Source organism: Salvelinus sp. IW2-2015, linkage group LG4q.1:29 (genome assembly GCF_002910315.2).
Source record: "Salvelinus sp. IW2-2015 linkage group LG4q.1:29, ASM291031v2, whole genome shotgun sequence".
In the NCBI taxonomy this organism is placed as follows: domain Eukaryota; kingdom Metazoa; phylum Chordata; class Actinopteri; order Salmoniformes; family Salmonidae; genus Salvelinus; species Salvelinus sp. IW2-2015.
This window is the reverse complement of record NC_036842.1, coordinates 25776642-25802112: the sequence shown is the minus strand read 5'-3', so window position 1 is coordinate 25802112 and position 25471 is coordinate 25776642. Positions and strand designations below refer to the sequence as shown.

The 25471-nt window shown below is 41.2% G+C and overlaps 1 protein-coding gene across 1 annotated transcript; it reads left to right on the top strand.

The window, feature by feature from the left end:
• The first annotated feature begins 2593 nt into the window (after positions 1–2593).
• Positions 2594–23390, top strand: LOC111961725 (interleukin-31 receptor subunit alpha). The gene is made up of 16 exons (XM_023984205.1): positions 2594–2746; positions 9239–9292; positions 11385–11441; positions 11558–11675; positions 11835–11986; positions 13666–13811; positions 14115–14256; positions 14406–14491; positions 15628–15832; positions 16075–16254; positions 16414–16545; positions 19654–19815; positions 21660–21803; positions 21923–22016; positions 22147–22228; positions 22340–23390. Exons 1-16 carry the CDS (start codon positions 2707–2709, stop codon positions 22925–22927), a joined length of 2382 nt encoding a protein of 793 aa, XP_023839973.1. The 5' UTR covers positions 2594–2706; the 3' UTR covers positions 22928–23390.
• The last annotated feature ends 2081 nt before the right edge of the window (positions 23391–25471 follow it).

Here is a 25471-nt window from a genome sequence, read left to right as displayed (position 1 = left end):
TACTCACTGGAATACTCTCATGATCACTCACCTTGACCCATCCTCTTCTACTTTCATCACTGCCTCAGCATACGACACCTTCTGCACTACTCTGACTCTGGCCACTTCAACCTGCCTCTGTCGCACCGGACACTTCTGATTCACATGGGCACCCCTCCAGTTGACACAAAACTTAATCCATTGAAACTACACAATCTCAGGTAATGTTAGATAGTCACACAGATTTTACTTTGAAAACAGTTAGCACACGAATCCTTTTGCAGCCCCTCCTCTCTACGCCCACACTGTCTCTGTTCTTTAATTCTAGCTTGTGGATGAGATAAGAAAAAATAAATTAATTCATGCAGTCGAAATGATTATCAGTCTTAGATAAGTTAGGATATTTATTAAACGAACCGTACACAGATCCAACAATCCACTTATCTTGCTACTGGATCTTCTAATCACCCACATGTGAGCTGAGGTCATGCAAAAACATGTCACTGATTTCCAGGTTAATAAGAACAGTATTTGGGTGGGGACTTTTACAATGTTGAGAAAAAACTAAATGTTGCGAATTTAGCAGAAATTTGTTTCCTGCTTGAGTGAGTACCTCAGCAACGGTCCTCTTCTCTAATCTTATACTTGCTGGTTAGGGTTCCCAATTTTTGGATACCCTAAAAACATATTTGATTTTTAGGGTTCAACATTAAAAAAAAAATTTAGCCCTAAATTACATTATTAAAATCAGTGCTTTCAGGGTTATTTCTTCCACCAATCGACAATAAACGTGTGGACCAGCTACAATAACAACATTTGAAAAAAACTGATTTACTGTAAAATGACTGATTTCTTTACTTCATTCTCCCCTGTCAGCTAATGCAGAAGTATGTGAGTTCACAATGTAGAGAGCAGAGCACACTATACAGGGAAATGGCTGATTTCCTCAGAACCTTATCAGAGTATGTGATCTCCTCTTATATGAAACCCCAGTTTAGTTAGACTGACAAGTGTGAAATTTAAGGGAAATGTATCTCTACTTTATGACTAACTGGAAACAAGTGTGGGACAAATAGCTGATCCTACCAAGCAATGGCCATCGGTAAGGCATGCTCATGCTTAAGCTTCAAGATACCAGACCAACCAGCCAAAGAATGGCCACACAGAAAAATATGTTTTAGCAATTTAACAGATCTACAGTAAGTAGACCTTCAAGGGAAACAAAAAGGGACACCCATCAAGTACAGTGTGTTCATAGAATTTAGAAGGCAGGTCACTATCTGTTAACCTCGTCCCGTGGCTCAATTGCTAAGAGAGAGCCGGCTGGGTGGACAAAATTAGGTCTGTATTGGTATTTATTGTAAGTAAGTGAACAATATAGAACAATTTAATAACTCAACTTTCCTATTTTGTGTGTATAGTGTTCATGCTCCAGTAGATTACTGTGTAATACATGATGACTGAGATCATGAGCTCCTGTAGAGGTCTCTTCATGCTAACTGAAGCCAGTGAAGTGTGAATGTGCCTCTTCCTGTGTGTGCTCACTGTAATGACAGTTCAGTCTATGTGTGTGTGTGTGTGTGTGTGTGTGTCAATTTGGCAACAATTAAAACACTAAGACAATGATCTTGAAATCTTGAAAAAGGCTGGTTGAACAGTCAGTTGAGATTGTGTTTCATAGGAAGGTGTTCTTTCCCGTGTGTCCCCTCCACTTACACAATTCACTAATTAATATCACCATTCGTTGGGGCACAGAAGGATATTTTTACCACACACAGTGTTGTGTTATTACCAAAGACAGTGGGCATTCGTTATGTTTTGCAGAAAATTGTCAATACAATTCCTTGAAAGCAGAGAGAAAAATCTTGAAATAGCTGAAACTTATGCTGATACGCATTTCTTTGTCTTGCTCTGAGTCACACCCAGTTCCTACCCATAATTTGTTCTGAATACAGCAGAGTAGTCAACTCATCCAGTTAGTTTCTGTGTATTGAAAACACTTAAGCATAACAGGTGCACCATACTGTATTATGAGAGAGACTAAGACTATTTTGAGAATGTGGGAAGAAAATACAACGCTACAACAAGGATAGATTGAGAGGATAAATATGATTCAGGATATGAACCTATAATGAACCTGTCTTTTATTGGTTGGTTGATTTATTTCTAGATGTATTTATGAATGTACTGTAATTTAAAGGACTTCTTGTTGATATTTCTTAATTCCTTCATCTATCTGAAAAAACCCAATCTTAATATATTTAATTTCAGTCATTGAAAAAAACGAAGAAAAAAAACAAAATCCATAAAAATGCAAATATTGTGAAAATATTATATTGTGAATTTCAAGAAGTGAAACTGTTCTTCTGTAAAGCCATAGTTGTGTAAGTTCTCCAGCCATATTAGGCTATTGATAATTGATCATCATAACTGATTATTAGAAGAACGTGAAGAAAGTAGACTGGAAATACTCTTGTGTTAGTGATAATAGACATGATCTCTCTCTCTCGCTCTCTCTCTATCTCTCTCTCTCTCTCCTCTCTCTCTCTCTCTCTCTCTCTCTCTGCTTGTGTGTGTGGGTGGTGAACGCACATGAAAAATGGTAAGCTACTGTTCCACATTGTTTTTCATGAAGTCACGTTAAAACTCCCACAGATTTTCGTGGCTGTCAGACAGAAAACCAGGCGAGAGATAAAACATAACTATGAATTGGATGCTGTGACAACAATGCATTGTCTCCATAAACCTCTGCCCTATTTAATCTTTGGTAAGTACTTTTCTCACTATTTTATGTTTGAAAATGTTACAGATTGCAAATTAAAAAAATCTCCACACCAATAATTCTGAAGAATACATCTATCGTATGGTGTATCCCATCCTCCATTCTCCAATTTACTGTATGCCAATGAGGTTGTTGTAGTTTTAGCTAGGTAATTTGACCTGTTTTCTCATACTATACTATACTGAGTATACTATATATCATTTTAAGTAGTCACTTGTTCCAGGAATGATGATGATCTTCGATTGTGTGTTTTGGCAGGGCCTGACATTAACTTTTTCGAAAGTTAAGAAGAAAAGTTTTTTTACTTTTCCGATTTTTTTTTTTTAAGTCTGTAACACCATGGGCCAAAAAAGGTGACTGAAAATGTTGTTGTATGAACCACTTTACAAAAATGAAATTAATTATTATCATTATTATTACCATACAGAGCCTCAGACAAAACTGCAGGCTACTCTGCATATTGGCTTCTTTGTATATTCAAGCCTGTCTCAAAATACAACACCGCCTCTTTAAGACATAAAAAGGCTTTTTACCTGACACATTTTTCCAAGATAGTTGGTTTTCTCAGGGTTCAAACACATTTTGACAGATGTAATTCATGACTTTTCCATTACTTTTAACCACATTTCCCTGAAAAATAATTGGCGGTGTCTTTGAAAAATTAAGCATTATGTGGTATTGACACTGGAAGGCTGCTGATCCCATGTACTATCTTCTGCCATTGTGCCCTTGAGCAATGCACTTAACCCTCCACAAAGTTAAATAACTGCACTGTTAGGAAACTGTTTAAACACATAAACACAAACCTCCATCTGGAGAGTTACTGGGTGTAACATTAGCTCATTCAATGAATTCAGGGATCAAATGGCTAAAGTGGGCTACTTCAAAGCAAGGCAGCTACCTTACAAAGACATGTTTATCTATACCATTGTAAGACTAACATATTCCTGTTTCAGTAGGGCTGTGACGATCATGGAATTTGGGGTAACCTTTTTTTGTCATGTAAATGTGGTGCTGTAATAGTCTGAGTGCCAGCCTCTTTAGCTAACATTCCACTCTTTTTACTTTCATTTTTTAGCTTAAAATAAATAACTTTCTCATTTATGAGATACAGAGAAGTTGTTTGCATCATATCATATTGCTTTTTTGGTTGTTTGTTTTAGTTTTAATATAATGTTTCAATAATTCATAAAGTTCTACACACTTGTTTCTAACATGTATCTCAGCATTCCTGAACATTCCCATTACAAGTCAGAATGTTGAACAAACTTCATTTTACCTTACTTTACCTGTAAGCACCGATCTTGTCCCTATGTTGGAGGTCATCTGATAAAAAAATATCTATAGGGAAGCGTTTTTAACTCGACCTTCAGTATGCTGGTCTGTATATTGTTTTGTATTTCCGGTTTTTATTTTTACTCAATTCATAAAAAGCCTTTTTATGTCTTAAAGAGGCGGTGTTGTATTTTGAGACAGGCTTGAATATACAAAGAAGCCAATATGCAGAGTAGCCTGCATTTTTGTCTGAGGCTCTGTATGGTAATAATAATGATAATAATTAATTTTATTTTGTAAAGTGGTACCATTTTCCTGTCCTGCTAGGAATTCAAAATGAAATAGTACTTTTGGGTGTCAGGGAAAATGTATGGAGTAAAAAGTACATAATTTTATTTTGGAATGTATTGAAGTAAAAGTCATTTAAAAAATTGTCAAGTAAAGTACAGATACCCCCAAAAACGACTTAATTAGTACTTTAAAGTAATTTTACTGAAGCACTTTACACCAGTGGAACATTTCATACATTTAGAATTCCACTCCTTGCCACACTCCTTGCCACTCCTTGTAATTGCTGAAGAGACTGGCCTTTCAGCAATTTTAAAGTCAAGCTGGATTTACGGTGGAGCTCATTGGTTGTTGGAAATAACAAATATCAAAAACAAACATTTAGCTGTTAGCTAGGCACGTTGTTAAGACGTTTTATGGTTGGAATTGCAATATGTATTATTTAGTTAGAGAATTTAATGGTGCTCTACCAACTTTTGACAGACTGGTTTTGTCTAAACAAACAAAAAACGGTTGTTTAGCAACTACATACCAACGTGTTCTGGGGAGAAAAAAGTGATATAATTCCAACTTTTGCATAATCGTTGTGATTGGGGGATAGCTATGAGGGTGATTGAATCAGGATCAAATCCTCGGTTCTCCTCGAGCTCATTAATGATAGAATGTTCATATTTGAAGATGGCAGAAAGGCCAGTGTCTTTGGCACAAATACATGACACGGAGTACAGGGAGTGGGTTAGCTAAAAAAACTGGCACACAGGCTAGTGCTGTAGCAATGGCCCAGTCACTGCCGTTGTGTTAACAAGCTGTAGCAACTCAGTAAACAATCTATCAAGCAGTGGTCATGCCATTGCTTCTCCGGTCATGCACACAGACTTGGTGTTCACCATCCTAGTTGATTTCAACTTTGTGTTTTATAACATTGATGATTCACTTTCACTTATAAATGTCTACACTCACCAAGCATGACATTGGGTAGCATATTTTAGCAGACGATGTGGCGATGGAGGTCGGATTTTAGCATATTTTTCAAACTTTACAAACCAGAGAATTATGCTAGCTGCTGGTAACCACCTCATTATCTAGAGTGGCCCTACTTTGTGTTGGACCCTGAGTTCAGCCAGGGGTAAACAACAGACTGCTGCAACCTGATTGGCTTAATGCAATACACAACATCCAGGACTTCTATTCCTAGGCAGCCGGTGGAAAATATTTTTGCAGTTTATTTCCATCTTCTCAGCATTAAATTTAGTTAAGGGCAAAATTGAAACCTTTGCAGCCTGAATGGAGAATGTTTTTTGTCTGAACCAGTTGCCGGGGTGACACGGGTGTATTACAGACTTGGCACATGATCAAGCCCAGATGATAGTGGAGATCCACAGCACCCATCCAAGCTAACACCAATAACGATAAACTATAAGCTACATTTTATTTAACTAGGCAAGTCAGTTAAGAACAGATTCTTATTTTCAATGACAGCCTAGGAACAATGGGTTAATTGCCTTGTTCAGGGGGGAAATGACAGATTTTTACCTTGCCAGCTCAAGGAATTGATCTTGCAACCTTGCGATTACTAGTCCAACGCTCTAACCACTAGGCTACCTGCCGCCACCTGACTATAAAATGTTGGTGAGCATTTACACTAGAGTACAGTTGATCATTTATCATTCTACAATCCTACACCTGTCAATCACCTGATCAACGGTCCCATGTGGCTCAGTTGGTAGAGCATGGTGTTTGCAACGCCAAGGTTGTGGGTTAGATTCCCATGGGAGACCAGTATGCAAAAGTACTACTGTAAGGCGCTCTGGATAATAGCCTCTGCCAAATGACTGAAATGTACTGCATCCTGCCTATTAATAGGGAAAGGCGGGTACCTAGTCAGTTACTCAACTGAAATGTGTCCTCCACATTTAACCCAACCCTTCTGAATCAAAGAGGGGCTGCCTTAGTCAACATTCATGTCTTTGGCACCCAGGGAACAGTGGGTTAACTGCCTTGCTCAGGGGCAGAAGGACAGATTTTTACCTTGTCAGCTCGGGGATTCAATCCAGCAACCTTCTGTTACTGGCCCAATGCTCTAACCACTAGGCTACCTGGGTGGTAACACAAGACCTTTCAGGGTGTATTCATTGTGACAGCTGCAAATAATACTTCAATGTACATGTAGGCCTAATGCAACATAATATAGGAACTATTTAAATGTCATAATTCAACAACAAATGCAGTTTAGCCTGCACATCTTTTATAGCATGTTATTGCCTCGTTGCTCAAGAAGTTTGCAAATTATTTTTGTTTTTCTAATGGTTGTCAATTCCTTTGTGTCTTCTTTTTCACTGTGCTCATTTCTGTCTGTGCTATGCAACTAGGCCGATTTGCAGTGCAACAATGTTATCGTAACCGGACAAAAATTATCCCACCAACACATTTTCTTTCCTCAACTTTCCCCGACAGTTAAAGCTGCAATATGTAACTTTTTGGACGACCCAACCAAATTCCCATAGATACAGTATGTGAGTTATAGCAACTTGAATAAGTGGTAGATCTGTTCTATATGTGCTATTTCTATGCTTCCCATTCTTAAGTTTAGTTTTTGTGTCTTACTTTCGGTTTTGTACACCAGATTCAAATGGCTGAAAATACAATATTTTTGGTTATTGAAAAGATATTTCACAGCGATTATGGTGCAATGATTCTCTAGTATACACAATGTATACAACATTAGGAACACTTTCCATGACATAGACCAGTGGTTCCCAACTCCGGTCCTCGAGTACCCCCAACAGTACAGATTTTTATTGTAGCCCCGGACAAGCTGATTCAATTTGTCAACTAATCATCAGGCCCTCACTGAGCTGAATGAGGTATGTTTGTCCAGGGTTACAACAAAAATGTGTTCTGTTGGAGGTACTCAAGGACTGGAGTTGGGAACCACTGACATAGATTGACCAGGTAAATCCAGGTGAAAGTTATGATCCCTTATTGATGTCACTTGTCAAATACACTTCAATCAGTGTAGATGAAGGGGAGGAGACAGGTTAAAGAAAGATTTTTACGCTTTGAGACAATTGAGACATGGATTTTGTATGTGTGCCATTCAGAAGATGAATGGGCAAGACAAAATATTTAAGTGCCTTTGAACAGGGTATGGTAGTAGGTGCCAGGCACACCGGGTTGATTGTCCACCCCCCAAAGGACATCCAGCCAATTTGACACAACTGTGGAAAGCATTGGAGTGAACATTGGCCAGCATCCCTGTGGAACGCTTTCAACACCTTGTAGAGTCCATGCCCCGACAAATTGAGAGCAAAAGGGGGTCCAACTCAATATTAGGAAAGTGTTCCTAATGTTTTGTACACTCATTGTATATTGCTTGTTTTGTCACATAAACTGAAATTAGGTGAATTTAGATTTTAATTAAGCAATCAGGAAATGGCAAAGCGATTTCTGCATTTTGCACCTTTAATTTGGCCTATGTTGTAGGCCTGTTTTACATTCAGCAATTAGCAAGAGCAAGCTGCTTCTTTCCCCGAATAGGCTATTAGGCCTAGTATAAAAGAATATCAAAATAAATGTTCTTTAGCTATTCCTGGTATTTCGCAAGAAGAGGAATGGCCTATTGCGGAGAGGCTTGCGTAGCCAATTGTCTATTGTGCATGTGAACAGCTGGGAGAGATAAGAAGCTAAAGCAAGAAGTAAATATTAGCTAGATATTAGGCCATTCATGAACTAAATATTAGGGCTATAGGCTAAATATTTACCTGTCCAAATGCAAGAAAAAAATAGCAGATCTGTGTGTTCCTCCAGGCTGCGCTCTGTGGTACCCGGGTACACAAAGCTCCACTATTGATTGGGGCCAGGCCTACATTTTAGACAAGAAAATTACAACAACAACAGTGCAATGAGGAATGTATTTTTGTGATCAAATGAGTTCACACTTATTGTCTGTAAACTGCAGCGATGTAGATTAATTTGAATAACCACTCAAACGTCCTGTTTTGTTTCATGTCAAAATAACAGCATAGGCTTGATTATGCAACTATTTGGAACAGTTTGGGTCTATTCTCGACAATTTAGAATGTCCAGAAAGGTACATATGTTGTAATTTGTCAAGATATGCCTACTTTAGGAATATATGGTCTCCTCCTTTCCACGTTTGTAGCCTATTTTACATGCAGCAAGCAAAATCAAGCATGCATCTCTCCTCCAATAGGCTATCAGTAAAGAAAATTAATTGAAATAAGCAGGGCTGGACTAGCACAGCTGGGGCCCAGGAGGACCTACCTCCAGGAGGCCTCCCCACCCCCCAAAAAACAATCAAACTTATAGGCCTAATCATTGTAGCATACACTATGTGCTCCCAGTCCCCGGGCAGTCAGCTCCAAAAGCTACTCTATTGATTTTATTTTTTACAATTACAAGAAATTAGCTGGAAATCTTTTCTTTTTTTTTATTCTCAGCTGCATGGCAAAATGTGTGGAATAGCATGAGATTAGCTATAAAATTGCAAATGTTTCTTTCTGCCCCATGGCAATATCTGTAGAATTGCAAGAAATTATCTTCAAAAATGCAAAATTCTGTCTGCTCCCCAACCCCCCCAATCCAAAAAAGTATGGTTTGTTGGGGGTCCTGCGAAACTGCGGTACGCCACTGGGTTAGGGAAAGGAGTAGCGGTAGGGTTTGGACCCCGGACAGCACTAACCCTTGGAGCATTGTAAGCTACAGCTCCCCAACATTCAACTACGATGTGCAGAGACTGGGAGAAGAGTGCAAACTTTTTTGTGTGCTTTATTTAACTTGTCCATTCAGACAACTTACATTTATATTCTTCTTGTCCAACATTCTTTTTTTACCTGTCCCAGACAAGCGAACAAGTATTAATGTCGAGCCCTGGTGCTGTCTCTCTTTGTTTAGGTGTTCTCTTTGGATATTTTACCTCGCTCTCTTCCCTTCTCCAAGTTTCTCCAGGTACGTTTCAACTATCGTTTCCAGACAAAACAGTTTAAAACAACAGACTTGCAGTGCACTCTTCCTACAAAAGTTCTCAACCAATTAGGGTTTGGTAATAGGAAACCATCTGATATTATATGTAATACAGTGGGGCAAAAAAAGTATTTAGTCAGCCACCAATTGTGCAAGTTCTCCCACTTAAAAAGATGAGAGAGGCCTGTAATTTTCATCATAGGTACACTTCAACTATGACAGACAAAATGAGAAAAAGAAATCCAGAAAATCACATTGTAGGATTTTTTATGAATTTATTTGCAAATTATGGTGGAAAATAACTATTTGGTCAATAACAAAAGTTTATCTCAATACTTTGTTATATACCCTTTGTGGGCAATGACAGAGGTCAAACGTTTTCTGTAAGTCTTCAACAAGGTTTTCACACACTGTTGCTGGTATTTGGCCCATTCCTCCATGCAGATCTCTTCTAGAGCAGTGATGTTTTGGGGTCGTTGCTGGGCAACACGGACTTTCAACTCCCTCCAAAGATTTTCTATGGGGTTGAGATCTGGAGACTGGCTAGGCCACTCCAGGACCTTGAAATGCTTCTTACGAAGCCACTCCTTTGTTGCCCGGGTGGTGTGTTTGGGATCATTGTCATGCTGAAAGACCCAGCCACGTTTCATCTTCAATGCCTTGCTGATGGAAGGAGCTTTTCACTCAATCTCACGATACATGGCCCATTCATTCTTTCCTTTACACGGATCAGTCGTCCTGGTCCTTTGCAGAAAATCAGCCCCAAAGCATGATGTTTCCACCCCCATGCTTCACAGTAGGTATGGTGTTTCTTGGATGCAACTCAGCTTCTTTGTCCTCAAACACGACGAGTTGAGTTTTTACCAAAAGTTTCTATTTTGGTTTCATCTGACCATATGACATTCTCCCAATCTTCTTCTGGATCATCCAAATGCTCTCTGCAAACTTCAGACGGGCCTGGACATGTACTGGCTTAAGCAGGGGGACACGTCTGGCACTGCAGGATTTGAGTCCCTGGCGGCGTAGTGTGTTACTGATGGTAGGCTTTGTTATTTTGGTCCCAGCTTCTGCAGGTCATTCACTAGGTCCCCGTCGTGGTTCTGGGATTTTTGCTCACCGTTCTTGTGATCATTTTGACCCCACGGGGTGAGCTCTGCGTGGAGCCCAGATCGAGGGAGATTATCAGTGGTCTTGTATGTCTTCCATTTCCTAATAATTGCTCCCACAGTTGATTTCTTCAAACCAAGCTGCTTACCTATTGCAGATTCAGTCTTCCCAGCCTGGTGCAGGTCCAAATTTTGTTTCTGGTGTCCTTTGACAGCTCTTTGGTCTTGGCCATAGTGGAGTTTGGAGTGTGACTGTTTGAGGTTGTGGACAGGTGTCTTTTATACTGATAACAAGTTCAAACAGGTGCCATTAATACAGGTATGAGGTGGAGGACGAGGAGCCTCTTAAAGAAGAAGTTACAGGTCTGTGAGAGCCAGAAATTTTGCTTGTTTTTGTAGGTGACCAAAATTATCTTATTTCCACCATAATTTGCAAATAAATTCATTAAAAATCCTACAATGTGATTTTTCTGGATTTTTCCCCCTCATTTTGTCTGTCATAGTTGAAGTGTACCTATGATGAAAATTACAGGCCTCTCTCGTCTTTTTAAGTGGGAGAACTTGCACAATTGGTGGCTGACTAAATACTTTTTTGCCCCACTGTATATACTGTATGTCCAGTGGTCTTTTTGGATGGCGGCAAAAGTAAGACGTGTTTTTATCACCCCCTTGCATGAGTTATGCAACAAAGCTGATCTATTTTAGGTATCAGAGTTGGCACCCAGAGGATATGGCTACAGTAACAGCACTACACAATTTATATAGTATTGCTGTAACAATTACACCATTTCCTTCTGTGCCACGTAGTTATAGCACCACTCTGCATAACATAATAAACCATTTAAAAGTTTGTAATTTACATCTTCACATTCAGTATGTGAGATTTGTTTCACAAAGTATTTCCGTTGCAACATCATGAAATGTTTATTATGTTAGGATACATGATGTATTGACAATACTGTACATTTCAGTGACCTGTAGGTGCAAGAACATCTCTTCATGTTATGGACACTGTGTCACATCCCAAGGTAATGACACAACTATTCCAAAAACCAAGTTGTGGTTCAGTTGCAGTTGATGAGGTTGATGAAATGTTATTATAATGAAATATAATCGATTTGCTCCTTTGAACCTTTCCTTTCAGAGGGAGTCAGTGAATTAGATTGCTTTGGTAAACATCTGGGCTTAAGTAGGATCGGCTGGAAATGTGTGTGGACACCTGTAAAACACCAAACACAAAGATACACACTCTGTATAGAACAGTAAGTAGTGTAGAACACAAGGCTAATTTAATGTATCTCTGAGGTTATATAATTTGATTGTTTGCATTTAGGGTGCTCTGTAGACTGAAAACAAGAGAGATTTAAAAATAATCTAATTAATGAACTACTAAATCTTATTCAATTTGATATTCTTCACAGGAAAACACATAGCAAAATGCATGCAAACATATCGGAGACGTCTCAGAATATTCATCTGTCCAAGAAGTTTAACATGACAGCTCATGTATTTGACAAGAGTGATTTGAAGAGCTGCACAAAGACTGTTTTCAGAGGTTCACCCCAACAATTGGGTACGTTTATATTAATTACCTCCAGTATGCATCTCTTTCCTTCCATTATGTGATAATAGTGTAGCCTATGGGTTTACAGCAACCAGAAGATGTGATATGACCAGTCCTTCCTCTATATTGTTACATACAACATCTAAACTCAGCAAAAAAAAAAAAAAACGTCCTCTCATTGTCAACTGCGTTTATTTTCAGCAAACTTAACGTGTAAATATTTGTATGATCATAACAAGATTCAACAACTGAGACATAAACTGATCACGTTCCACAGACATGTGACTAACAGAAATGGAATAATGTGTCCCTGAACAAAGGGGGGGTCAAAATCAAAAGTAACAGTCAGTATCTGGTGTAGCCACCAGCTGCATTAAGTACTGCAGTGCATCTCCTCCTCATGGACTGCACCAGATTTGCCAGTTCTTGCTGTGAGATGTTACCCCACTCTTCCTCCAAGGCACCTGCAAGTTCCCGGACATTTCTGGGGGGAATGGCCCTAGCCCTCACCCTCCGATCCAACACGTCCCATACATGCTCAATGGAATTGAGATCCGGGCTCTTCCCTGGCCATGACAGAACACTGACATTCCTGTCTGGCAGGAAATCACGCACAGAACGAGCAGCATGGCTGGTGGCATTGTCATGCTGGAGGGTCATGTCAGGATGAGCCTGCAGGAAGGGTACCACATGAGGGAGAAGGATGTCTTCCCTGTAACGCATAGCGTTGAGATTGCCTGCAATGACAACAAGCTCAGTCCAATGATGCTGTGACACACCGCCCCAGACCATGACGGACCCTCCACCTCCAAATCGATCCCGCTCCAGAGTACAGGCCTCGGTGTAATGCTCATTCCTTAGATGATAAACGCGAATCCGACCATCACCCCATGACGCGACTCGTCAGTGAAGAGCACTTTTTGCCAATCCTGTCTGGTCCAGCGGCGGTGGGTTTGTGCCCATAGGCGACGTTGTTGCTGGTGATGTCTGGTGAGGACCTGCCTTACAACAGGCCTACAAGCCCTCAGTCCAGCCTCTCTCAGTCTATTGCGGACAGTCTGAGCACTGACGGAGGAATTGTGCGTTCCTGGTGTAACTCGTGCAGTTGTTGTTGCCATCCTTTACCTGTCCCACAGGTGTGATGTTCGGATGTACCGATCCTGTGCAGGTGTTGTTACACGTGGTCTGCCACTGTGAGGACGATCAGCCGTCCGTCCTGTCTCCCTGTAGCGCTGTCTTAGGCGTCTCACAGTACGAACATTGCAATTTATTTCCCTGGCCACATCTGCAGTCCTCATGCCTCCTTGCAGCATGCCTAAGGGACATTCACACAGAAGAGCAGGGACCCTGGGCATCTTTCTTTTTGTGTTTTTCAGAGTCAGTAGAAAGGCCTCTTTAGTATCCTAAGTTTTCATAACTGTGACCTTAATTGCCTACCGTCTGTAAGCTGTTAGTGTCTTAACGACCGTTCCACAGGTGCATGTTCATTAATTGTTTATGGTTCTTTGAACAAGCATGGGAAGCAGTGTTTAAACCCTTTACAATGAAGATCTGTGAAGTTATTTGGATTTTTACAAATTATCTTTGAAAGACAGGGTCCTGAAAAAGGGACGTTTCTTTTTTTGCTGAGTTTAGTATAACAGTATTACAATGATAATTTATCACATAGCCTATCTTAAAAATTGCAGTTCGATGCGGCCCCCCATCTAATGTACACTTGAATCGACATTCAAGACAGCTGGATATCCAGGCCTCCTGGAGGAAGGAGGAGACCAAATATATCCCTCTTTACTCTGTGAGATACAAGGAGCTGAACAGCTCGCAATGGAAAGAGGTGGGATTCAAAAGTCAGATATGAAATGTACTGCCTACAGCTCATATAGAGCTAGATTATAGAATTGAAACAAGCTGGCATAAATAGTGAAACTCTTGGGGCCGGTTTCCCAGACACTAGTTCCGGACACAGATTAAGGTTAGTCAATGGAGAATCTCCATTGAAAGTACTTTTTAGTCTAAGGTTAGGCTTAATCTGTGCCAGGAAAACCAGCCCTAGTAGTCCAAGACTGGAAAAGACCAATGCAGAATCATTAGAGAAATAAGTTATACAGACCTAACCTCTCATTTATGTTCTCTATAGCCACCAGTGCAATCCAAGGATAGAAATAGGTGCACTGTGGGTAATCTTAACTCCTCACTGTCCTATGAGGTGCAGATAGAGTGTGTGGCCAACAACAAATGTACCCAGTGCCCCTGGAGCGAGGTTTTCACAGTCCCACCCGGTGAGTTGACCTTTTACCTAAAACTAAAATCTGGGATCCAGAAATCTGTTCAATGGTCTTATCAAAATAGGCTTAATCAATTGTCCACTCTACTGATTTATAACATGAAATAAGCTAAATATGTGTCCATGTTTCTTCTGTTTTCTAAGAACTTACTGATACGCCTGTCATTGAGATGGTAAAAGATAGTCGTCCACAAACCAAAGGGAGGAGATTAGTGATCATAAAATGGAAGGTAATTCATTTCCCCGTGAGTAACTTAACCTTACAATAGGAACATTTCAAATACAAATGTGAAAATAGTAAGTTTGTGACAATGTGAAAAATGTTAATAGAATGTGAAAATAGTACGTTTGAGTAAACTGATATAGGTATACATTTATAAAAGTGAATAGTTTATCGCACTACACTATAAACTGAGTATACAAAACATTAAGAACACCCGCTCTGGGCCTCCCGAGTGGAGCAGTGGTCTAAGGCAGTGCTAGCTGTGCCACTAGAGATCCTGGTTCGAGTCCAGGCTCTGTCGCAGCCGGCCGCGACCAGGAGACCCATGAGGCGGCGCACAATTGGCCCAGCATCGTCCGGGTTAGGGGAGGGTTTGGCAGGCTGGGATGTCCTTGTCCCATCGCGCTTTAGTGAATCCTGTGGTGGGCGCATGCACGTTGACACGGTTGCCAGGTGTACGGCATTTCCTCCGACACATTGATGTGGCTGGCTTCCGGGTTAAGCGGGCATTGTGTCAAGAAGCGGCTTGGCTGGGTCGTGTTTTGGAGGATGCACAGCTCTCGACCTTCGCCTCTCCCGAGTCCGTACGAGTTTTGCAGCGATGAGACAAGACTGTAACTACCAATTGGATACCACAAAATTGGGGAGAAAAAAAAAAGGAAAAAAAAGAACACCCACTCTTTCCATGACAGCCTGACCAGGTGAATCCAGACGAAAGATATGATCCCTTATTGATGTCACTTGTTAAATCCACTTCAAATCAGTGTAGATGAAAGGGGCAGGTTAAAGAAGGAATTTTAAGCCTTGAGACAATTGAGACATGGATTGTGTACAGTATGTGTGCCATTCGGAAGATGAATGGGCAAGACAAAAATAGAAGTGTCTTTCAAACATGGTATGGTAGTAGGTGTCATGCGCTCCTACATACGTTTCCTGTGTGTATCAAGAATGGTCCACCACCCAAAGGACTTCCAGCAAACTTGACAACTGTGGGAAGCATTGGAGTCAACATGGGCCAGCATCCCTGTGGCACGCTTTCGACACTTTGTAGAGTGCATGCCCCGACGAATTGAGGCTGATCCTAATGTTGCTGTAATACGTATTGTATAAAGCTTGATCCTACCATTGTCCTGTACATGTAAGTTTGCAGCCAGTGAGTTAGCGGAGGGCTACAGTGTTTCCGTGGGGAAAGCCTCAGGAGAGGATCCTATTGAGACCTTCAACACCAGCAGGCACCTACTCATAGTGACCCTGTCTCACTCAGCCTACCACCTCAAAATCACAGCTCTCAACAGGGCTGGGACCTCACCTGCAGCACAGAGCACTATACGGCCACTGGATGACAAAGGTAGGAACACCTATCAACTGTTATGTTGTCCTCCGATATAGGAATCAGACTGTGGCCGTCAGAATGTATTCACTATTTTGCTTGAGCAGTATTATGAGTAAGTTTTATATTGTTGCATTAGAAATGCATTACTAGTTTCTCTCCTGTGTAACAGCATGGTATCAGTCTGTTGAAGTGGATGTCTGAGATCTCTCAGATGCAGGAGAAAGGACTATGAAGTGTTGTTTGATTTGTCTCGACAGACTTATATGGGAAGCTGAATCTGACATTCAATGGCAACACGTCCTTTACTGTCTCCTGGGTGGATGACCTGATCAAAACCTACTCCTGCTTCTCAGTGGAGTGGTGGACGAGAGGAAACAAAGCTGCTCACAAGTCCTTCTATGAGGATGAGAACAATTATGAAGTCATACCATTGCACGGTAAGGTACATACATCTCTCTCCTGTGTTAACATGAGAACAACAGAGGATTCACATATTTGGATTGATACAGCATATTATCATGACCAGTACTTTCAGTTTGTCTTGATGAAAGACGTTTCACCATTTAAAACCACTCTTGTTGTTGTATGAACTAAAGAGCCATTAGAGCTGTATAAGAGGTACACCTTCACTCTGCACACGAGGCCAGACAAAGAGCCCTGCAACCTGAAGTTCATCAACAACAGCGAGAGCACCTACGGGAGCATCCAGTCCTACTTCACTGAAGGATGTGAGTCTGAAATACATATTTTATATGTACAGTGCCTTCAGAAAGTATTCAGACCCCTTGACTTTTTTCACATTTTGAACGTTACAGCCTTATTTTAAAATGGATTAAATACTATTTTTTTCTCAGCAATCGACACACAATACTCCACAATGACAAAGCTAAAAACAGGTTTTTAGATTTTTTTGCAAATGTATAAACCATTTCAAAAACAGAAATACCTTATTAACATACAATACTAGTCAAAAGTTTGGACACACCTACTCATTCAAGGGTTTTTATTTATTTTTACTATTTTCTACATAGTAGAATAATAGTGAAGACATCAAAACTATGAAATAACACATGGAATTATGTAGTAACTAAGTGTTAAATCAAATTGCTTTTCCAACAGTCTTGAAGGAGTTCCCACATGCACTGAGCACTTGTTGGCTGCTTTTCCTTAACTCTGCGGGCTAACTCATCCCAAACCATCTCAATTGGGTTGAGATCGGGTGATTATGGAAGTCAGGTCATCTGATGCAGCACTCCATCACTCTCCTCCTTGGTAAAATAGCCCTTACACAACCTGGGATGTGTGTTTTGAGTCATTAAGCCCTTAACTGTTGGTTAAGGGCTTGTAAGTAAGGTCTACACACAGTAAGGTCTACATATGTATTTGGTGCATGTGATGTGACAAATAAAATGTGATTTGTCCTGTTGAAAAATGCTAGTCCCACTAAGCGCAAACCAGATGGGATGGCGTATCGCTGCAGAATTCTGAGGTAGCCATGCTGGTTAAGTTTGCCTTGAATTCTAAATAAATCACTGACAGTGTCACCAGCAAAGCATCCCCACACCTCCTCCATTCATCAGGGTGGGAACTACACATTCGGAGGTCATCCGTTCACCTATTCTGCGTCTCACAAAGACATGGGGGTTGGAACCAAAAATCTCAAATTTGAACTCATCAGACTAAAAGACAGATTTCCACTGGTCTAATGTCCATTGCTCGTGTTTCTTGGTCCAAGCAAGTCTCTTCTTATTATTGGTGTCCATTAGTAGTGGTTTCTTTGCAGCAAATCAACCATGAAGGAGAGATTCACGCAGTCTACTCTGAACAGTTGATGTTGAGATGTATGTTACTTGACCTTTGTGAATCATTTATTTGGGCTGCAATCTGAGGAGCATTTAACTCTACTGAATTTATCCTCTGCAGCAGAGGTAACTCTGGGTCTTCCTTTCATGTGGCGCTCCTTAAAGTAATGATGGACTGTTGTTTCTCTTTGCTTATTTGAGCTGTTCTTGTCAAAATAGGGACTTGGTCTTATACCAAATAGCCCTATTTTCTGTATACCACCCCTACATTGTCACAACACAACTGATTGAAAGAAATTCCACAAACTAACTTTTAACAAAGCACACCTGTTAATTGAAATGCATTCCAGGGGACTACCTAATGAAGCAGGTTGAGAGAATGCCAAGAGTGTGCAAAGCTGTCATCAAGGCTACTTTGAAGAATCTCAAATCTATTTTCATTTTAATACTTTTTTGGTAACTACATGGTTCCATATGTGTTAATTCATAGTTTTAACATCTTCACTATTATTCAACAACGTAGAAAATACTACAAATAAATAAAAACCCTTGAATGAGTAGGTGTGTCCAAAATGTTGACTGGTACTGTAAGTATTCAGGCCCTTTGCTATGAAACTCGAAATTGAGCTCAGGTGGATCCTGTTTCCATTGATCATCCTTGAGATGTTTCTACAACTTGAGTGGAGTCCACCAATGGTAAATTCAATTGATTGGACATGATTTGGAAAGGCACATGCCTGTCTATATAAGGTCCCACAGTTGACAGTGCATGTCAGAGCATAAACCAAGCCATGAGGTCGAAGGAATTGCCCGTAGAGCTCTGAGACAGGATTGTGTCGAGGCACAGCTCTGTGGAAGGGTACCAACACATTTTTTAAGCATTGAATGTCCCCAAGAAGACAGTGGCCTCCATCATTCTTAAATGGAAGAAGTTTGGAATCACCAAGACTCTTCCTAGAGCTGGCTGCCTGGCCAAACTGAGCAATCAGGGGAGAAGGGGCCTTGGTCAAGGAGGTGACCAAGAACCCGATGGTCACTCCGAAAGAGCTCTAGAGTTCTTCTGTGGAGATGGGATACCCTCCAGAAGGACAACCATCTTTGCAGCACTCCACCAATAAGGCCTTTATGGTAGAGTGGCCAGACAGAAGCCAATACTCAGTAGAAAGCACATGACAGCCCACTTGGAGTTCGCCAAAAGGGACCCAAAGACCATGAGAAACAAGATTCTCTGGTCTGATGAAACCAAGATTGAACTCTGTGGCCTGAATGCAAAGCATCATATCTGGAGGAAACCTGGCACCATCCCTACGGTGAAGCATGGTGGTGGCAGCATCATGCTGTGGGGATGTTTTCCAGCGGCAGGGACTGGGAGACTAGTCAGGATCGAGGCAAAGATGAACGGAGCAAAGTACAGAGAGATCCTTGATGAAAACCTGCTCCAGAGCACTCAGGGCCTCAGACTGGGGTGACGGTTCCTATTACAACGTCACTTACGGTTTCTATGCCTTTAGTTTTCCACCTTATCTGTGAATTCTGAAAAGCTATCCAAGGATTATTCCATAGGGTTGTTTTTAAGAAGTAATAATGTTTTTTGTAGAATCCGTAAAAAAAAATCCCATGTAGTTATAGTGTTAATGTTATAGAAGATAATGTTCTTAGCTCCATCTTTTGAAAACAGACACATGAAAAGATTCTGGAGGTGAGCATGCACATCTTCAATATTTACCCATTGTTCCTCTTTAGTGCATTTAACTAAATGTCCCAAGTAAATCCTAGGGTGGCGAGTTGTACAAATCCAGAAGGTTAAAACCACCGTCAGATTTAGGGACATCAAATCAAATCAACATCTGATCATCACACAAACACATATCATAAGCAAAGACACAGGGAACCACTTCATGTACTTACTAGCTTGTTACAGTGTAAATAGAGTACATGACACCTTGAGTACCTGCATGTCCCAATCAACCAACCACCCACACACCAATTATTCATAAATGCATTGTGATTATATTCAGTGTATTTTCCTCTCAGCCCCAATTAGCGCCCCAGGGAACATCAGCAGCAGTAATGTTACCCAGAGCTCCATGGTGCTGGAGTGGACGTCAGTCCCTGAGAAGGACACCAGAGGTTTCCTGCTGGGCTACATCCTCCATTACACAGAGAGCCCGGATGACAGGACAGACGCTGAGACAAGTAAGATTGATTCATTTGATGTTCACAAAAAGGTGGCAATTGAGACTTGCAGTGAGTGAGTATTCATAGAATTCGAGCAAAGTAAAGTACAGTGTGTAGACTGTTTATAGTTTGGCTAATATCCGCGTTCGGAAAGTATTCAGAACCCTTCACTTTTTCCACATTTTGTTACGTTACAGCCTTATTTCTAAAATGGATTAAATAAAACAATTTATTAAATCCACACACAATACCCGAAATGACGAAGCGAAAATAGGCTTAGAAGCTTTAGCGAATGTAAAAATGAAATATGACATTTTACATAAGTATTCAGAGCCTTTACTCAGTACTTTGTTAAAGCACCTTTGGCAGTGATTACAGCCTCGAGTCTTCTTGGGTATGACGCTACAAGCTTGGCACACCTGTATTTGGGGAGTTTCTCCCATTCTTCTCTGCAGATCCTCTCAAACTCTGTCAGGTTGGATGGGGAGTGTCACTGCACAGCTATTTTCAAGTCTCTCAAGAGATGTTTGATCGGGTTCAAGTACAGGCTCTGGCTGGGCCACTCCAGGACATTGAGACTTGACCCAAAGCCACTCCCGCGTTGTCTTGTCTGTGTGCTTAAAGTCGTTGTCCTGTTGGAAGGTGAACTGGAACCTAGAACCCCAGTCTGAGGTCTAGAGCGCTCTGGAGCAGGTTTTCATCAAGGATCTCTCTGTACTTTGCTCCGTTCATCTTTCCCTCGATCCTGACTAGTCTTCCAGTCCCTGCCTCTGAAAAACATCCCCACAGCATGCTGCTGCCTCCACAATGCTTCACCGTAGGGATGGTATTGGCCAGGTGATCAGCGATGCCTGGTTTCCTCCAGACGTGACGAATGGCATTCAGGCCAACGAGTTCAATCTTGGTTTCATCAGACCAGAGAATTTTGTTTCTCATGGTCAGAGTCCTTTAGGTGCCTTTTGGCAAACTCCAAGTGGGCTGTCGTGTATTTTACTGAAAAATGGCTTCCGTCTGGTCGCTCGACCATAAAGGCCTGATTGGTGGAGTGCTGCAGAGATGGTTGACCTTCTGGAAGGTTCTCCCGTCTCCACAGAGAAACTCTGGAGCTCTGTCAGGGTGACCATCAGGTTCTTGGTCACCTCCCTAACCAAGGCCCTTCTCCCCTGATTGCTCAGTTTGGCCGCATGGCCAGCTCTAGGAAGAGTCTTGGTGGTTCCAAACTTCTTCCATTTAAGAATGATGGAGGCTACTGTGTTCTTGTGGACCTTCAATACTGCAGCAATTTTTTGGTACCCTTCCCCAGATCTGTGCCTCGACACAATGCTGTCTTGGAGCTCTACAGACAATTCCTTCAACCTCATGACTTGGTTTTTGCTCTGACATGCACTGCCAACTGTGGGACCTTATATTGAGAGGTGTGTGCCTTTTCAAATCATGTCCGATCAATTGAATTTACCAAGTTGTGGAAACATTTCAAGTTGTAGAAACATTTCAAGGATGATCAATGGAAACAGGATGCACCGGAGCTCAATTTGAAATCTCTTAGCAAAGGGTCTGAATACTTTTGTAAATTAGGTGTTTTTTATTTTTAAAATATTTGCAAAAATGTCTAAAAACCTGTTTTCGCATCGTCATTATGGGGTAGTGTGTGTAGATTGAGGATTTATTAACATATTTTCAAATGCACTGTATGTACAGTTATTCTTAGAAGTTAAGATTTCCTGCACACTATCAGATATTCTTACTACCATGTCTAGTTCCCAAAAGGCTCAAGTCTCAACTTCCTTAAAATTATTATTGTGGTCTTACTACTATTTATTCTGATGCTTCAGTGACTTTGACTATTGTTTTCGCTGTAACAGACGTCACTGTGGATGCTGGTTCAACCAGCTACGAGTTGGTGGACCTAAAAAGCAATACTGTGTACCAAGTCCAGTTATCTGCCTTCACTGCTGCAGGAATGGGAGTGAGAAGCTCAGCCGTATACTTCGAAACCAAGTCAACAGGTTTGCGTGTTGATCTTTCATCAATGGTTATATTGTAATTGGAATCTCTGATATCCCACATTTGGAATACCATTTTTTATTAATTTAAAGGACCTGTCCTGCCTGCTTTCCCTCCCCAGTATCCCTGTCTATTGGTGGTATGATAGCAGGGGTCGTTATTGGAGCAACTTTACTCTTACTTGTGGTTAATCTCGGCTCTTGGTTGTTAAAAAGGTACGGTCCTCATGTTTTTAAGTCAAAGGTGTATTCATATCTGTTAGTGTTGCTCTATTAAATGTTGCCCAGTGGAATCCAAGTAATGGAAACTTTAAAAATATTACATGGTCATTTGTTGTACTTTCAGAGCAAAGAGACTACTTTGGCCAAGTATCCCTAATCCTGGTAACAGCAATGCCATCCAGAAAATAGATGGGGTCTGCGAGCTGGTAAGAAAATTGTGAAGCATGACAGATTTATTGCATTTATGTCTAAGATCATGCCGTGTTGCTGTAAGATTTCCCCCCTCCGGAACAATAAAGATTGATTGATTCTCATAGGAACTCCTGGAGCCCATCAACAGACAGAAGTTAGAGGAAGAGGGGGACACCAACAGTCTGCACATTATTGACAGTAGAGAAGAAACGTCTCCCGTTAGCAACCTCCATAGCAACACAGACTCATGTCTACACCTCAACACAGACCACGAGGAGAATCAAGAGCCTTCAAAGACAACCGCAGACTCTGCCGAGCCCACTAAAGTAGACCCTCAAATCAACATGGGCTTGTGCCGAAGAAACACAGCCACAGACAGTAGCGCTCAAGATCCCACTTCTGACACCATTAAACCTACCACAGACACAAGACCGACAGACCTTGTCCCCATTAGTACGGTGGCCCACCAGTGCCCGCAGTTGTCCTTTATGAGTGATTACACGACCATGGAACTCTTCCAACAGGCTATGACACAATGTGTTCCAGCCACTATATCATTGGAACCCCATGGCCAGTCAAGCCAGTCAGAGGACACAGACTCACCCCTGACCAGACCAGAGTTAGATTACATACACCAGTCCCTCTATGACACTGTCCTCCACCTGTCCCAAGGCAGCACAAGTCCAACTGAGTTGTATTACACGGTTCTTTGAGAATGTTTACTGTAGATTCTAGAATCTGCCTTTCTCACAGATGCTGTGGAACAATTCTCAGCCTTTCATCTATGTAAAAAAGCCAGATGCTGCCATCAGTGTCACCCTGTTGACTAGCCTACTTAGAGTTCTGGACATTATTGGATCGTCATAACTTTGGAATGAGAAACCTTTCAATGACATACAGGAACTTAAAATGCTGTTATCCTATGAATACGTGTATTGATAGCCTGCAGTGCGGTGGTCACAGAATGTATTGAGGGATTGTTTGAGGAGCAGAAATTTCCCAATCGTTTTTTCAGAGACCATTTTATTCTCGGTTTATGTAAACTGACATAGTGAACCTGTACAACATCAGAAAGATGGACCCTCTAACAAAGACATCAATATCATCTATAGCAGGCTTTTACCCCATGTTTCATATGGATTTGGTAATGGATTAAACAAATACCATCACATGGCATTACAAGTATAGTTGAGACTTATTTGACGCAAAGTCTCTTTATTGGATCTCTTTTGGTTAGGATAGTCTGTGAAATATAGTAGGTACTTTGTCAAAGGTACAGTTTCAGGAGGAACATACAAAAGAGAGAGAAAACATTGAAGCATTGTTTGCGATATCCTCTTTCATAATTTTCACACATTAGTTGCCAACATCTTTAACAAGTACATAAGAGTGAACCAACAAGACCTTTTTGTACACATGTTCCCTACAGTGTGTGTGTGTGTGTGTGTGTGTGATATATAAAACACAAAATGCCTCCAGAAAGTATTCAGACCCCTTGACTTACTTCACATTTTGTTACGTTACAGCATTATTCTAAAATTGATTAAATTAAACAATTCCTCAGCAATCTACACACAATACCCCAAAATGACAAAGCGAAAACAGGTTTTTAAATTTACATAACTATTCAGACCCTTTGTTATGAGACTAAAAATTGAGCTCAGTGGCATCCTGTTTCCCTTGACCATCCTTCAGATGTTTCTACAACTTGGAGTCTACCCATGATAAATTCAACTGGTTGGACATGATTTGGAAAGGCACACCTGTCTATATAGAAAAGTCCCACAGTTGACAGTGCATGTCAGAGCAAAGACCAAGCCATGAGGTCGAAGGAATTGTCCGTGGAGCTCCGAGACAGGACTATGACAAGGCACAGATCTGGGGAAAGGAGCCAACATTTTTTTTCCCGCATTGAAGGTCCCCAAGAACAGTGGCCTCCATCATTCTTAAAATGGTAGAGGTTTGGACCTGGCCGCCCAGCCAAACTTGAGCAATCAGGGGAGAAAGGCCTTGGTCAAGGAGGTGACCAAGAACCCGATGGTCACTCTGACAGAGCTCCAGAGTTCCTCTGTGGAGATGGGATACCCTCCAGAAGGACAACCATCTCTGCAGCACTCCACCAATCAGGCCTTTATGGTAGAGTGGCCAGACAGAACCTACTTCTCAGTAAAAGGTCCGACAGCCCGCTTGGAGTTTGCCAAAAGGCACCTAAAGGACTCTCAAGACCATGGGAAACAAGATTCTCTGGTCTGATGAAACCAGGATTAAACTCTTTGGCCTGAATGCCAAGCGTCACGTCTGGAGGAAAACTGACACCATCCCTACGATGAAGCATGGTGGTGGCAGCATCATACTGTGTGGATGTTTTTCAGCGGCAGGGAGACTAGTCAGGATCGAGGCAAAGATGAACAGAGCAAAGCACAGAGTGAGTGCTGTGGAGCAGGTTAAGACCTCAGACTGGTGCAAAGGTTCACCTTCCAACAGGACAATGACCCTAAGCACACAGCCAAGACAACACAGGAGTGGCTTCAGGACAAGTCTCTGAATGTCCTTGAGAGGCCAAGCCATAGCCCGAACGAACATCTCTGGAGAAACCTGAAAATAGCTGTGCAACAACGCTCCCCATCCAACCTGACAGAGCTTGAGAGGATCAGCAGAGAAGAATGGGAGAAACTCCCCAATACAGGTGTGCCACGCTTGGGGTGTCATACCCAAGAAGACTCGAGGATGTAATCACTGCCAAAGGTGCTTCAACAAAGTACTGCGTAAAGGGTCTAAATACTTACGTAAAAGTGATTTCACGTTTTAAAATTAGCAACATTTTCCAAAAACCTATTTTTGCTATGTCATTATGGGGTATTGTGGGTAGCTTGCTGAGAAAAAAAAAGTATTTAATTCATTTTAGAATAAGGCTGTAACCTAACAAAATGTGGAAAAAGTCAAGGGGTCTGAATACTTTCCGAATGCATTATATGAATATAAAAAATACATTCTTTACACAATCCTTTCAAATGTCAGTCATGAATGTTGTGGATTGTTATATATTTTTTTACCCTTCATTAAGACAATGTAAATGATAAAACACCTCAGACCAATGCCTTATGTATCTCTTAACTCTGCAAAAATTAGGTCCTTCAATCCGAAGCATAGATACTGTATACGTAAACACCATTTGGTGAGGAGAAAACCATGTTCACTCACTCCTGAATCAACTTGTACTACATACATACTCACTGCAACACATACATAGCTTTGAT

Coding starts and splice junctions, on each gene's coding strand:
- LOC111961725 (XM_023984205.1), top strand. CDS start 2,707: ATGCATTGTCTCCATAAACCTCTGCCCTATTTAATCTTTG. Junction 2,747..9,238: donor TCTGCCCTATTTAATCTTTG/GTAAGTACTTTT, acceptor CTCTTTGTTTAG/GTGTTCTCTTTGGATATTTT. Junction 13,812..14,114: donor ACAGCTCGCAATGGAAAGAG/GTGGGATTCAAA, acceptor TGTTCTCTATAG/CCACCAGTGCAATCCAAGGA.